Genomic DNA, 13,333 nt, shown 5'->3' on the forward strand with positions numbered 1-13,333 from the left:
GGGGAAAAGTTCTTTGAGCTGAAGTACACTGCTGGCACAAGAACAAATAGCTGTATACTGGCCATGAATAAATTTAGGATGGAGATTAGAAGAGTTTGTTTAGCCCTAAGAGGAGTGAGTTTTTGGAACTGCTTTTTAGTAGAAACAAGAGAGACAGATCAATCTATTTTCAAATGACAGTGAACAGCTTACATGATATTGTTGCCTGAAATAGAAAAGGACTGTGTCTGGCAAGCCAGGAAGTCCCTTATATCTTTATATTTTAAGCCAATCTGTATTATAAGATAAAAGTAGATTTGAGATCATAAACATTTGAAGGGCAGGGAGAGAATTACTTTCTTGAGAAACTTCTGAGAGTGGTTATGCAATATTTTCTCAAAGGGACTCATGGATGACTCATCATTTGGGTTGTCTAAAATAAGGCTGAATAAAGCAGCAATCCAGATAATTTCAAGATGTGCCAGCATGATGAACAAGTCAGTCTTAATTGTCACTCTTCATCAGGAGTCATGTCATGGGGCCTTGGAATTTCAAATCCTGGAGCTCAATGGCAAAAGTACAAAACACAGGCAGGTGGATTCTCTGAAAGCTGCTGAAAAGGAAGAGGTGGTGGCCAAAAGTTATGAATGTTGGGCTGAGGATTCTTAATTGCTCACCCCAAGTGTTGTTAGGTTTAATTTTTGTTGGCCATGAACAAGCTCTGCTTCCTAGAGAGGATGATGCAGGGGGAAGCATTTAATGTGGAGGATGCTCTGAGCCACCTTGGCTAGAGGAAGGTGCCACTGCCCATGGCAGGAGAGGATTGGAACTAGATGATCTGCAAGGTCCTTTCTAGTCCCAACTAGTCTCTGATTCTATGATGTCAGAAGAGGTTCAGGACCACCAATTCCAGCTACATAGTTCAAAATGTCATAGAAGAACCTCAGATTTTGAGGCCATGTGGCTTCTGAAAACCTCACAAAACTGAGGCAATAATAGCCATGAAAGTCAGTACCTAAAAGATCAGGCCTCTGGTACAAGGATTGGCCAGTGCAGACTGCAAAATTAGCCACTAATTTTGGCTTTACTAATTTTTAGTTTTAAAACTAATTTTAGTTTTATATTTGAACAGCTTTCTGCTCTCTGGAGATGGCTTGTGTTTTGGTGTTTTATAAATGTTAAGCTGCCATTTAACTTAGTGTTTCACTTTGGGAAAATAAGATGTTGGGAATGTTCAGTGATCCCCTCTGCTCTTTCTCAGGCACACAGGAGGGTGTTCTGTCACAGAATGACAACCACAGCAGAGGGTTTCTGTCCAGAGCTGCTGGAACTGGGCTTTCCAGACCAGTGGTGAAAATGATGGCATGGAGACTGGATCATGTGGAAAATTGGATGGAAAAGCAGGTCAGAATGTTTTTCTTTTGCAAGAAGTGTCACTGGTGCTTAGATGTAGTGCATTTTTGAGATAACCTGGATCCTTTGTATCTTATCACTGAGGCACTAGGACAAGGCATGCTTTAGGTAAATAGTGATAAGGTAATGACTTCACAGAGGTGTTTTTAGCAAACTAGAACAGATCTTTAGCAAGATGAAGATACAGATTCTAACTTCATTGATTGGCTGCTTTAATAGAAAATAAGCCAAAGTTAAAGTAGTCATGCTTGGGAAATTAAGCTCTCCCAATGAGCTTTCTGATTTTAATTAAAACTGCAGTTTTGATTCTTTGCATTGTAAGACTCCTTTCCATGCAGATCAGTGCAAGGTCATTTCATTGTTCTCAGAGATATCTTTTAATCTACCCCCTTGAGACTTGCATTCCTTGATTAAATAAATATGCTCTGGGAGCATTTATTATCTGACCATGCCTACTCACACATCAGATGCCAGGCAGTTACCCTTTTTTCTTAATATACAATCAAATTGGTAACAGCATTGAAATTCTGGGCTCTGTCCAGCACTGACAGATGAATAATTAAAGTAAAAAACTCTTCAAGTTCTCACATTTCTTTTTCATGATCTCACTTGATGTAACTTTCAATACTGAGAATACCAGAGCTGGACAAAACTCTGACAGCAATACTTTCACCACCAAAAAATATAGGTTCAGAATCATTAATTATTTCCTACTGATTCTGCTAAATTCTTCAGCTGGGAGATGAAAATGCAAATCCAGAATCCAAGCCTCTGCTTTGAGAGTGTGTCATTCAGCTTTCACAGAAGTGATCATATTGACCAAAATTATTTCCAATCTTATTTTATGTAAAACAGTGAATGTTTAAAAGTGCAGGAAAAACCCCCCCATTAATGAGCACAAAGGAAACCAATCTGATAGTTTGATCCAGCTGAAAGTAGGGAATGCTAAGAAAGCTCTGAAAAGTTAGATAAAAAATAGAATGGCAAATAATTCCTCCCTGTTTTCACAAGTCAAGCCTCAAGCAGCATCACACAGCTTTCAAGTTTTCAACTCTATATTGAATCATGTAGTCACTTATTATGTGTTCATCTCACTTGGATTCATCATCCTTAGCTGGAGAGTCAGACTTGCCAAGATTCTGCCTTTTCTCAGAAGCCTTTTTGGGAATGTCACAGGAATTCTGTGGTGTGACATGGAGGAAAGACTCAGTTGTGGCATCCAGGCTAATTTTGTCCAGAAAGAGCTTGTGAAACCTGTTCTACCAGCAGCTGAACAGAGACACTGCTGACCTGAAATGTTTCCTTTTAGCATCACAACCCTCCTTCCATCTGGATTTAGCCTTTCTGTCCTGCAAGTTCATTTATCTCACTGTTTTTTCCCCCCAGAGCCCATCTCCATTTTACAGTGCTGACCGAGGTCCTGGACCTCACAAAGCTCCTGCTGCCTGGGGTAGATGACAGGAGGACCTGTGGTGATCATGAGGACGTGTGGCCTTTCCATCCCTTGGAGACAGGGAAAATCTTGGGGGAGGGTTGATAAGACTTCCAAGTATAAAGAGTATAAAGTGCAGAAAATATTCAACTCCTTCCAGTTGCTTGACTTTTTCTCAACAATTCCCCAAGCTGTGTGGAGGTCAAGAGCTCATTTCCTCTTAGAGCATCTTCACTGGCTCTGCTCTGCCTCTGTTTTCTTATCTATTTCTCTACCATGTTCAGCTGTAATGAGTTGATAAGAATTCAGATAAGGAAATTCCAATGAATGGGGTGTTGTTATTTTTTTCTTCTTGGACACAAAAAGGACAGATCCTGTGTGCCCTACACTGGGAAACCTTCCCTGTCGTGTTGCTTGTGAGCTGTCACAGAGATGAGCTGTAATCTGCAGCTCTGTTTTCATAAAGGTCATGTTAAAGGCCAAAAGGTTTGTGTTGATGCAAACTGAACTTTCCAGGGCAGCAAATAATTTCAGCATTTTGAGGAAGATAAAGATTTCCTTACAATCCAGCAGAGGGCCCTGGATCTGATTTTACTTTTTTTTTTTTTTTTTTTTTTTTTTTTTTTTTTTTGGCAGAAAATTATTTTACTTATACAATGGAGCTGTTCACAGGAAACCAGCTGAGCCTTGCATTCAGTTCAGGTTTGGATTTTTTTGGTAAAAGTTACATTAAGAAAAGAACATGGCACAGGTTATAAAAACAAGTAATCAGACTTATTTACTTAACTACCAACTCCACTGTGCAGAGAATGAAAAAAATGATGATTTTAGAGGTTATTTATATCAGGGATTAATCCTGCCTAGTTTTGCTTTTTCAGCACTGACATCAGCTAGAATTTGGGGAATGTAGGCTTGTGTTCATTGCAGGCATTTAATTCACAAAATAAAGCCACAGATGAGTAGAGCTGGGGAAAATTTGCAGGTTGTTCTCCCCAGTTTGAATAATGTGATATACAGAATGCACTACAAAGTGATTTTGAAATGTAAAACATTAATGTTCCCTTTGAAGAGCTGATATCAAGTGCCAAATGATATATCAATTAAATGGAAAGCAAATCCCAACCCTGTAAATATTGTACAAAAACAGCTTCTTTGAAGTCAATGGGACTAATTACAAGTGTAAAATAAAGCCTGGTTGTACAGCACTCCAGTTAACTGGAGCTTAATTCCATGAATTTAATAAAAAATAGATCTCAGAACAACTCCAGCTCGGCTTCACACTGACAAAGTGCAATTCCTGCCTGGCTCAGCCATCTGTGGGTCTCTGGTGTCCAAAACCCTGCAGGACAGGGACTGACACTGCACTGCAGAGCTCCACAATTCCCATCTCAGAGGTGGAGTGGGTGGGCTCTGACTGGCAAAGGGGTGTGTTCAGTATTCCCAAATCCTCTGGAGTCACACCCAACCTCCAGCTCCAAAGGGCAGCTGGACACATCCAGAATTTCCTTTTTTTCAGACAGAGTTGCTGTGCTCAGGCTTGGCTGGGTGACAGGCATCAGCCTCTTCCTCAGATAACTCCTTCCCATGAGCAATGTTTAAATAAAAAGTGAGAGATGGGGAGTTCTGAGCTGGATTTTCATTTATGGATTAGCCCTGATGGATGCTGTAAAGCTATTCTTGCTTCTCTTTTGTACACAAAGCAAGAAAATTAGGCCTGTGCTATAAAAATGGAAGAAAAGACAAGTATGCAGCTCATGGGGGGAATATGATTCCCAGCTATCAAGGTTACACTGAGGCAGCAGTTGCAATGTTCAGTTTTCCCTCTCCTCAGACCACTTAGGTTGAATTTGATCTCTCAGGTTCCCAACAGCATCATATCTTTAGATGAACCAAAGTCCTGCACATCAATATCCTCACAGCAGCTCTTGGAAGCACTGCTGATTACCCTCAGGTGACAATTGCTTAGAGGTATCTCTGGGCACAAAATGTTGTTTTTACCAAGCACGTGTTCCCTTTCACAGCAGTTTGGTCAATGTTTTCATATTGCAGCAGTCCTGGATCCCAGGAATGGAGGTTGTGCCTCTCAGTTACACTAAAAGGTGCAATCTCTTATGGGTTTTGGAGGGGATTGTAGGTTTTATCTCCATTGATCAAGTCTCTTGTACTCTCTGTGCCATGACAAATTGTAAATGAAAACCATTTGAGTCTCCTCCAGCTCACAAGCTGTAATCTTTGGTATCCATGGGTTTCCAGAGATGTGCAAATGGTGCATAATCAATGCTCAGAGCCTGATAAAGGCATGGATCAGCATAAATCAGGACTCAGAAGCCAGCCCCTAATGGACTTGCTGAGGAGCTGTGTAGTGTACAGAGCACTCTGTGCACAAATACCTTCTGATGTAATGCAAGGGAATGAGGATTCATTAAAGAATCTCTTTCTGCATCTCTGGCTGTACCTTTCAAGTACCAGACTAACTGTCCTATGATTGACACAATTCTGGCCAGACCTTTGTCTCCCTTCTTCAGCTTCTCCCTCAGCAAGTTTGTGGATATTTTTGTTGTAATTTTCTTTTTGTTTGCTTTCACTGTTTAACCAGTATCAAACCATTGCCCATATAAACTTCTGGGATGATCTGCTCATACTTTCCTTTCAGCTGGACCATTAACAGTGCAATTAAATAGCACCAGACCCAGTGGTGTCAGTCTGAACATTTTCCTCAGTGATGATTTGCCTCTGAAACTGCTCTGCCAGGACTCAGGGAAGGAAGTCCTGTTCCACACAGCTGGGAACGTCTACTGGAAAAATTCTAATGCTTCATTCTTTTAGTATCCCTGGGCTGGGCTTCCAGGATGAGCACTGTGAAAGGAGAAAAAGATTATTGTTCTGAAGATGCTCCTGAGCAGCCCTTGCATGAATATCCTCATGGAGGATGCACTTTGCACTTGCAAAGAATATCCTCAGACAAGACCATGGATTCAGATCCAGACTCCTAGGCCAGCCCCCTCCAGGACAAGGAGCCATTTCAGCAGGTGTGTGCTCTGGAGGGGGGTGCAGAGCCTTTCAGACCCTTGGGTGGGAAATCCAGCTGCCAAGCCCTGCTGAAACTAGGCCAGTGCTGCATGTGTCTTCTATATCCCACCTACTCACCTGTCTACTCTGCTCAGCTCTCTGCAAAGAGGGTGAAGCTGGGAAGAAGGGAGAGCTGCCAATATTGGGTTTCCTTCTCTCTGACCCCTGACCAACACCCACCCCACAGCTGTGCCAGCTCACAGGTCTGATAGTTTTGCTGTTTGAGCTCCTGCCACTGGATCTCCTTGCAGAACATTCTTTCCAGAGAAACAGAGGTAATCCTCAGTGCTCCCAGAGCAGCTGTTGATGTGCAGGGATGGAGGATGGAGGAGTCAGTCAGGCTTACCCAGGGAAAACACCACCTTTAATCACATTGCATTACAACTGCAGGGCTGGAGAAGCTGAAAGCTCCTGCATGATGTGGGAATTAAAGGGCCAGGCAGGGTCTCTGTGCACTGCTGTGACACACCCAGCAAACCTCAGAGCACTGAAAGTGAAGGGAAGTTGAATTACACAGCATGCAGGAAAAATGCTGTTATTTAGACTCTGGTATTTTTGAAATTGCACTTACTAAAGATCCAAGGTGAACCAGTCTCCCCATTTTACAGCATGTGGTGAGAGTGGAGATCATTTCAGAGAGCTGCAGTTTTGGACTCAGTACCTGTCTCATCTCTGAAGCTGTTCATCACTAAGGGATGTTCATCCCTACACAGCTTTTGTCTGGGAAAGCTGGAAAGGTGTGATCCCACCTGCCCCTTCTGCCTTTCCTGGGCTTGGCCCATTTTCCTGGCACTGAGATGCTTGTGCCTTCAGAGCAAAGCTGGGTCTAAGACCCTTGGCTGGTGCAGACACTCCAAATTCCAAAGCAGTCTGCAGCAGGAGCCTGTGGTGGGTCCCAGGAGGGCTGTGGGGAAGGTGGGGAGTGGATGATGCCTTGAAGGAGGCATCAGGAGTTTGGGGTTCCTCTTTCCAGAAAGACCTGAAACCTTGCCAGACTTGTGGCAGAGGGAGGAGAAGATGAAAAGGGCCTTGGAGAAGCTGCCTGGCCCTGCTTCACTGCCAGAGCTTGTGGAGATGGAGAGGGAGAAGGTGCAAGACCAAATACCCAAAGAGCTCCCTGGGAAGGATCTCTGTGGACTGAAAGATGATGAATGGCCTCTGCTGTGGGGAGCACCCACAGGTCACCTCCTCTCTCAGGCCTTTTGCTCTCGGGGTCTCTAGCTGCTCAGAGTGACCCTGAGATAAGTTAGAAAGTCTCTTTTCCCAGCCTGGTGCTTGAAGAAGGAGTCAGAGCTCTTCATTTCTCGGTCTCAAGGTTGTTTATTGTATCTCATCTATAAAATTCTTTCTCCTGCCCTGCCGAGGTCCACTCAGCAGGACAGCCCAGGACACTCTGCCTGCCCCAGGGGTGGTGTTATGTCTTTATACTGAAAATTACATGTACAATGTTTACAATTACTTCCCAATACCTATCACCTATGTTAGACAGTGAGCTTCTACTCTAAACCAACTAAAAGTGCCACCATCACAACAGAAGATGGAGGCCAAGAAGAAGAAGGAGAAAGGCTGGACATGCCCAAATCCCTCCATCTTGTCCCCTGGACCCCCATTCTAAAAACCCCAAAATCTACTTTTTCACCCTGTGATAAATTCACTATCATTCTGTCTAAACTGTCGTGGCTTGCAATCCTTCATATAAAGGTTGGTAATTGTTTTTTCCAAGGGCTAAATCAAAGGCACAGGGGTCTTGGGCTCTGTGCCAAGGTCTCTGAGCCCCCTGGGCAGGGTCTTGAGCCCTCCAGGGCAGCCAGAGGAATTTCCTGGGCTCCCACATCTTGCCTCTCTGGAGTGACAGTTCTGAGTGGTTTGGCTTGCCCAGGAGGAGTTGTTATTCTCACCAGGTTTCCAGGCTCTCTTTGGGTGTTCCAATACCTCTCTATGCCTTGTAAGGTGGGTGTGTGCCAGACTGACCCCACAGCACTGGGGCTCCTGGGCTTCCTACCTGTCTGTGCCCAAATGGGATCTGATTGCAGGCTGTGGGAGGGAATTCCTGCCTGCTGGCCAGCCCAGTGCTGTCACAAACTGCCAGAGGTTTGCCTGTGTGAGGGTGAGGATGTGGCTATTTTAATTGTAATTATCTTTTTGTTTGCTTTCACTGTTTAACCAGTATCAAACCATTGCCCATATAAACTTCTGGGATGATCTGCTCAGGGCTCACCTGGGCTGCCTTGTCTCATACTTTCCTTTCAGCTGGACCATTAACAGTGCAATTAAATAGCACCAGACCCAGTGGTGTCAGTCTGAACATTTTCCTCAGTGATGATTTGCCTCTGAAACTGCTCTGCCAGGACTCAGGGAAGGAAGTCCTGTTCCACACAGCTGGGAACGTCTACTGGAAAAATTCTAATGCTTTTATGTGAGGATGTGTTTCCCTGTGTGAGACACAGGGTAAGCAAGGTGGGCTGCAGTGCAGATGTGGTGAACAGAAAAAGAGACTGTAGTTCCTTCAATGTTGAAATATTTTCTGTGGGATAGGGGAGGTTGTTTTACTTATCTTCATTTTTCTTATTTATGTCAAAAGCCTCCTTTATTTCCCCTTTCCTTTTTCCTATTGCAATTCATTTATTCTAAAACCTCCAGAATAAATCCTCAAGGAAGAGGAGATGATTTTTTTCCATTGCTGAACTCCTTGATATACCCTGCCAGGTCCTGTGCTCTGTGCTGGTAATGTTACATCTGAGACCACAAATCCCCTCAAGGTTTAAAGTCACTTTGTCCCAGCATTGTGCAGCATCCCCAGAACACAAAGGGCTATAATGGAAAGAGAAGCAATTTGTGTGTCTGTGTTCTCAGACTTCATACAGTCAGAGGTTTATAATGTCCAAAGGGTAGATCAAGATAATTAAATACCAATAAGCAGAGATAAATGAGCCCCGTGCAGGTCAGTTTGCTGCACAATACAATACAAATTACCAGGAGCTTTTGTAAACACCCTGAAAATAAAAAGAATTCATTTTTGTTCCTTGTGCCACTTAAACTCACACCTCTCTTAAACAGGTATTAGATTAAATCTTCATCCAGCCTGATCTTCCTGTGAGGACCTTAAAAAACCCCTGTGAATTAACTTCATGCAGGACAGCCAAGTTCAGAGTTTTCTCTACAGCTTGAAAAATGGACTAATCAAGTGTTTTGAGTAATGTCTTGTTGCTCCTGTTGATTTTTTTCCACTCATCCTGGCAAACCAAAGCTTTGCTATCAGAAATGTATGTAGCACATCTGTGATGGTCTGTAGGAGCTCAGGGTTTGTATCCAAGGTTTGAAATCAGACCTCTGGTTTTGCCTTGCGATGAGCAGAGCTGACTGTATTGCATGAGGCTGTTCCAGGTCACCTGAGGACTGTACAAGAAATGGTGAAATAAAGTCCTGGGTTGCACTACAATTGGGATTCCCAAGGCAAAAGAACTACCCTACCCCCCCCCCCCCCAAAAAAAAAAACCCAAAAACAAAAACCACCAAAAAACAAAAAAAAAGCCAACATTTTTTTCTTTATGTATTTACATACAATTGTAGACTCATTACGGTTGGAAAAGATCTCCAAGATCTTCAAGCCCAGCCTTTGATCAATCAGTGCCCTGTCAACCAAACCATGGAGTGCCACCTCCAGATATTTCTTGAACATCTCCAGGCATGGTGACTCCACCCCTCCCTGGGCAGCCCCTTCCAATGCTCCAAAGCCCTTTCCTTGAAGAAGTTGTTCCTGATGTCCAACCTGAACCTCTCCTGGTACAACTTGAGGCCATTTCCCCTTGTCCAGTCCCTTGTTCCCTGGGAGCAGAGTCTGAGCCCCACCTGGCTGCTCCACCATCCTGTCAGGAGTTGTGCAGAGCCAAAAGGTTCCTCCTGAGCCTCCTGTTCTCCAGTCTGAGCCCCTTCACCCCCTCAGCTGCTCCTCATCAGTCTTGTTCTCCATGCTCTTCCCCAGCTCCCTTCCTTCCTCTGCACACACTCCAGCCCCTCAAGGTCTTTCTTGTCAGGAGGGGCTCAAAACTCATCACAGGACTGGGGATGCAGCCTCCCCAGTGCCCAGTACAGAGGGATAATCACTTCCCTGGTCCTGCTGCCACATATTTTTGATACAGGCCAGGATGCCATTATCCTTCTCAACCACCTGGGCACTCTGCTGGCTCCTGCTTGTCCCCATTTCTATTCACTGAGCAGAACAGACAGTCCACACTCTTTCTTCTCAGTCTTTTACTGTAGTAACCCTGCCTGTGTTGATGGGGCAGCCCCAGCCCACGATAACCCTTTGGTCTGTGGAAATGAATCATTCCTAGTGGCCGTGTGCACACATTCTGATGATGCTGCCTTATCACAAGGCCTTTGTGCTGGCCCATTGCTCACACAGCAGAGCTGCCAGGGGCTCAGAGCTCTTACAGCCCTTCTCCTGAGAGCTTCAGTCCATTGCACACTCACACAAAGAGACTCGTGGGGCATCCCAAAGAGCAATGGATGCAGAAGAAAACTGGGAAATCCAAACAAGGATGTGCATTAAGAACCAGGGGAAGACGTATTTTTAAAAACATAACATATTTATATTATTAATTTCATTAATATCAGCGTTGACATCATCAGAATCTTGCTGAAATCATTATCAGATATTGTATATGTCAAAGGGGGAACCATGAATTTGGAAAATTAATCTCCTTTGCTCATGAGGTAAACCCTGATGGTATGGGATGGGATTTGGCATTACAACTATGATGACTAAACTCATTGCTGCTGATCTGCAGCAAACATGTCCTGTCTTAAAATAAAGAAAATCTAATTAGCCTGGGCATGTTCTTGGCTGTGAGGCTGCTGAGGTCCTGGCCTTTCTGGCCACAGAAGCTGTGGCTGCCCCATCCCTGGCCATGTTCCTGGCAATGTTGGATTTGGAGCAACCTGGCCTAGTGGAAGGTGGCCCTGCCCATGGCAGGGGGTGGAACTAGATGGTCTTTGCTCTCTTAGGTTCTTTTCATCCCAAACCATTCTGTGATTCTCAGGCCGCAGCAGGATGGAGCAAGAATAAGGGTAGCAATTCCCTGGGAAGATAACACAAATGGAAATCCTCAAGGCTACTTTTGGGGCTTTTCATCTTGAATTGTGGTCTTACCCCGGATTTCCTTCCCCCTTGTCTGGAAAAAGTGGAAATATTTGGTTGTCAAGCCCAAGCATAAGCTTGCTGTAGCTGGAGAGGGTCTGAAGCCTGCCTAGGGATGCTGACAACCAGATCATGGCTGGAGATCCACTGCTGCCACAGGCAGAGAGCCAGGTGGGACTGGAATCTTCTGGCTGGGGCAATTACACTCCACTTTGTAGCCTGACTGTCACATGACAAGAGAGAGGCCCTTCTACAAGTTAGGGAATTTATTTCCTTGACCTGTCAGTGCCAGAACTCTGTGCAATGCAGGAATGATCCCATACCCTTTACCTGAGTCCATTTCCTCATCTGTAAGAGGGCAGCAAGGAAACTTGTTCCTAGTTCACCTCAGAAGTGGCACAGATTCTGTGAAAGCACAGCCCCTGCCCTGTGCTTTCACCTTTGCTGTACCTCATGCTGATGCTGCTGCTCTCACTGACAGCAAAAATCCCATTTCTCATCACCCCGGTACACACACATGACTTTTGTGAGGCAGTAAGCAAGCACATATAATGGCACGACAACAACAGCGACAACAACAAAAAGAAAGAGAAAAAATAAAAAAGGCCCACAGACACCTGCTGTGAGTTTATTTTGACAAGTGCCAATAAGCTGCGATCATGTCTCCAGCGCGGCTGCAAACAGAGAGGAACCACAGCTTACACAAACGCAGGGGCAGAGCGCGGCTTTCCTCTCCGGGTTAGGGGCTGGCAGAGAGAGCAGGACCCGGCCGGTTTTCGGGTGGGCTTGCGGAGAGCTCCGTGCCCCGCCGGCCGAGCCCGGCGCTGCGGGAGGAGCCGGCGGCGCTCCGTGCCCGGCTGCGGCGCCTGCGGGATGCTCTGGAGCGCAGGGATGCGGAGGAGGGGGGCTGGGGAGGGGACAGGGAGGCGTGTGCCCGCCTGCCAGGGGGCATTTCTTCCCTCACCCGCACAAGCCGATGCCGACCCTGCCGAAGCAGTTAAACGGGGGAGAGCGGCAGCCCGGCTGGCAGATTCCTGCCCTGTGATATGCCAGCCACAGGGTGACGCAAGGGCTGGAAGGCTCCAACTAACAAGCCATTTTCACCTGCGTAATAAGCGCTAGTGGAGATACAGCAGCGGCGGCGGCGGCGGCTCCCGGTCCCCGCAGCCGGCCAGACCCCAGCGCGGCCGCAGCACCAGCCAGCCCGGCGGCCACCGCAGCCCTTCCCGCTGCATCCCCAGAGCCGGAGACCAGCGGCCGCCTCGCAGGCAGCATGTCAGCCCCGCCGGACCCCCAGGACCTGCTGCTGGCGGGCACTGGGGTGCACTGGGCTGCGGACGGGGCGGACCAGTACGCGACTGGGGCTCCGCTGCGGGATGGAGATGGGGCTCAGCAGCGGGAACAGCTGGGATTCGGCTCCGCCAGGGAACACCCGCCCGTTACCATGGCGACTGCATCCCCAGGTAAAAGGCGAGGGGTACCCAGGGATGCTCAACAAAGGGGCCCTGGCAGCAGCGTCTCCCGGTTGTCTCGTTGCTGACGCTTCTTCTGTTTTCATCCCAGCCAGGCTGCTTGGAAACATTGCTAACGAGTTAGTGAGCTCATGTAGGGAAACAGAAAATAACGAGGAAATGCGGCCTTTGCAAATAGTTATTTTTTGCTGTTGTGGGGGAGGGGGGACGCAGGAGACAGCCAAGTTCCCTAAAGCTCTTTGCAGTTTGTTAGGCACAAGACAACCAGATTTCAGGCAAATGTTGAAAGGCATTTGATTTCACCTGACTTGATGTGGATCTGTCCTCATTTGTCATACACCTGTTCACGTCTGGAGTGACAGATCTCAATGGACTTACTTCAGCTATTCCCCATGCCCCTGGAATTCCTGCATGGCCACTTATATTATTTCAACATGCAGCTTTTAATGGAGTGCCTATTCTGAAGTGTTTGTACATTTTATGCATGCTTTTGGGACTTGTTCATTTATTTGTGGACTTCTTGCTTGCTGTATTTTCCACCTTTTGAACACCGAGGTGTGTTCAACTTCAGGTGCATTCAGTTTAGGGTCTGCAGGTTCATTGATTTTCTGTTTATTTTTGGGATGTGTTCAATATCCCTTGGTTTAGGGTTGCTTTCTTTAGTAGATGTATTAGCAGCAGACGTATATCTGTTAATGGACCCCAGGAGGCTTCAGCTCCCCAAAGCTTCTGGTAGAAATGTTTGGGGAAAAATTCCTCTCTTTCATTCTTGGTGACAGTTCCCTACTTTCTTTCCCTCTGCTGTCTGTCAGAGAACCCAAACAGCCA

General features: G+C 46.0%; 1 protein-coding gene across 1 annotated transcript in view; it reads left to right on the plus strand.

The window, feature by feature from the left end:
- The first annotated feature begins 12,002 nt into the window (after window positions 1–12,002).
- Window positions 12,003–13,333, plus strand: part of RTN1 (reticulon 1) — a 120,350-nt gene continuing 119,019 nt past the window's right edge. The window contains exon 1 of the mRNA XM_059850538.1: window positions 12,003–12,496. Coding sequence (XP_059706521.1) covers window positions 12,307–12,496 — 190 coding nt within the window. The 5' untranslated portion in view covers window positions 12,003–12,306. The remainder of the gene's footprint in view (window positions 12,497–13,333) is intronic.

Source organism: Haemorhous mexicanus, chromosome 6, assembly GCF_027477595.1.
Source record: "Haemorhous mexicanus isolate bHaeMex1 chromosome 6, bHaeMex1.pri, whole genome shotgun sequence".
NCBI classification, from domain to species: domain Eukaryota; kingdom Metazoa; phylum Chordata; class Aves; order Passeriformes; family Fringillidae; genus Haemorhous; species Haemorhous mexicanus.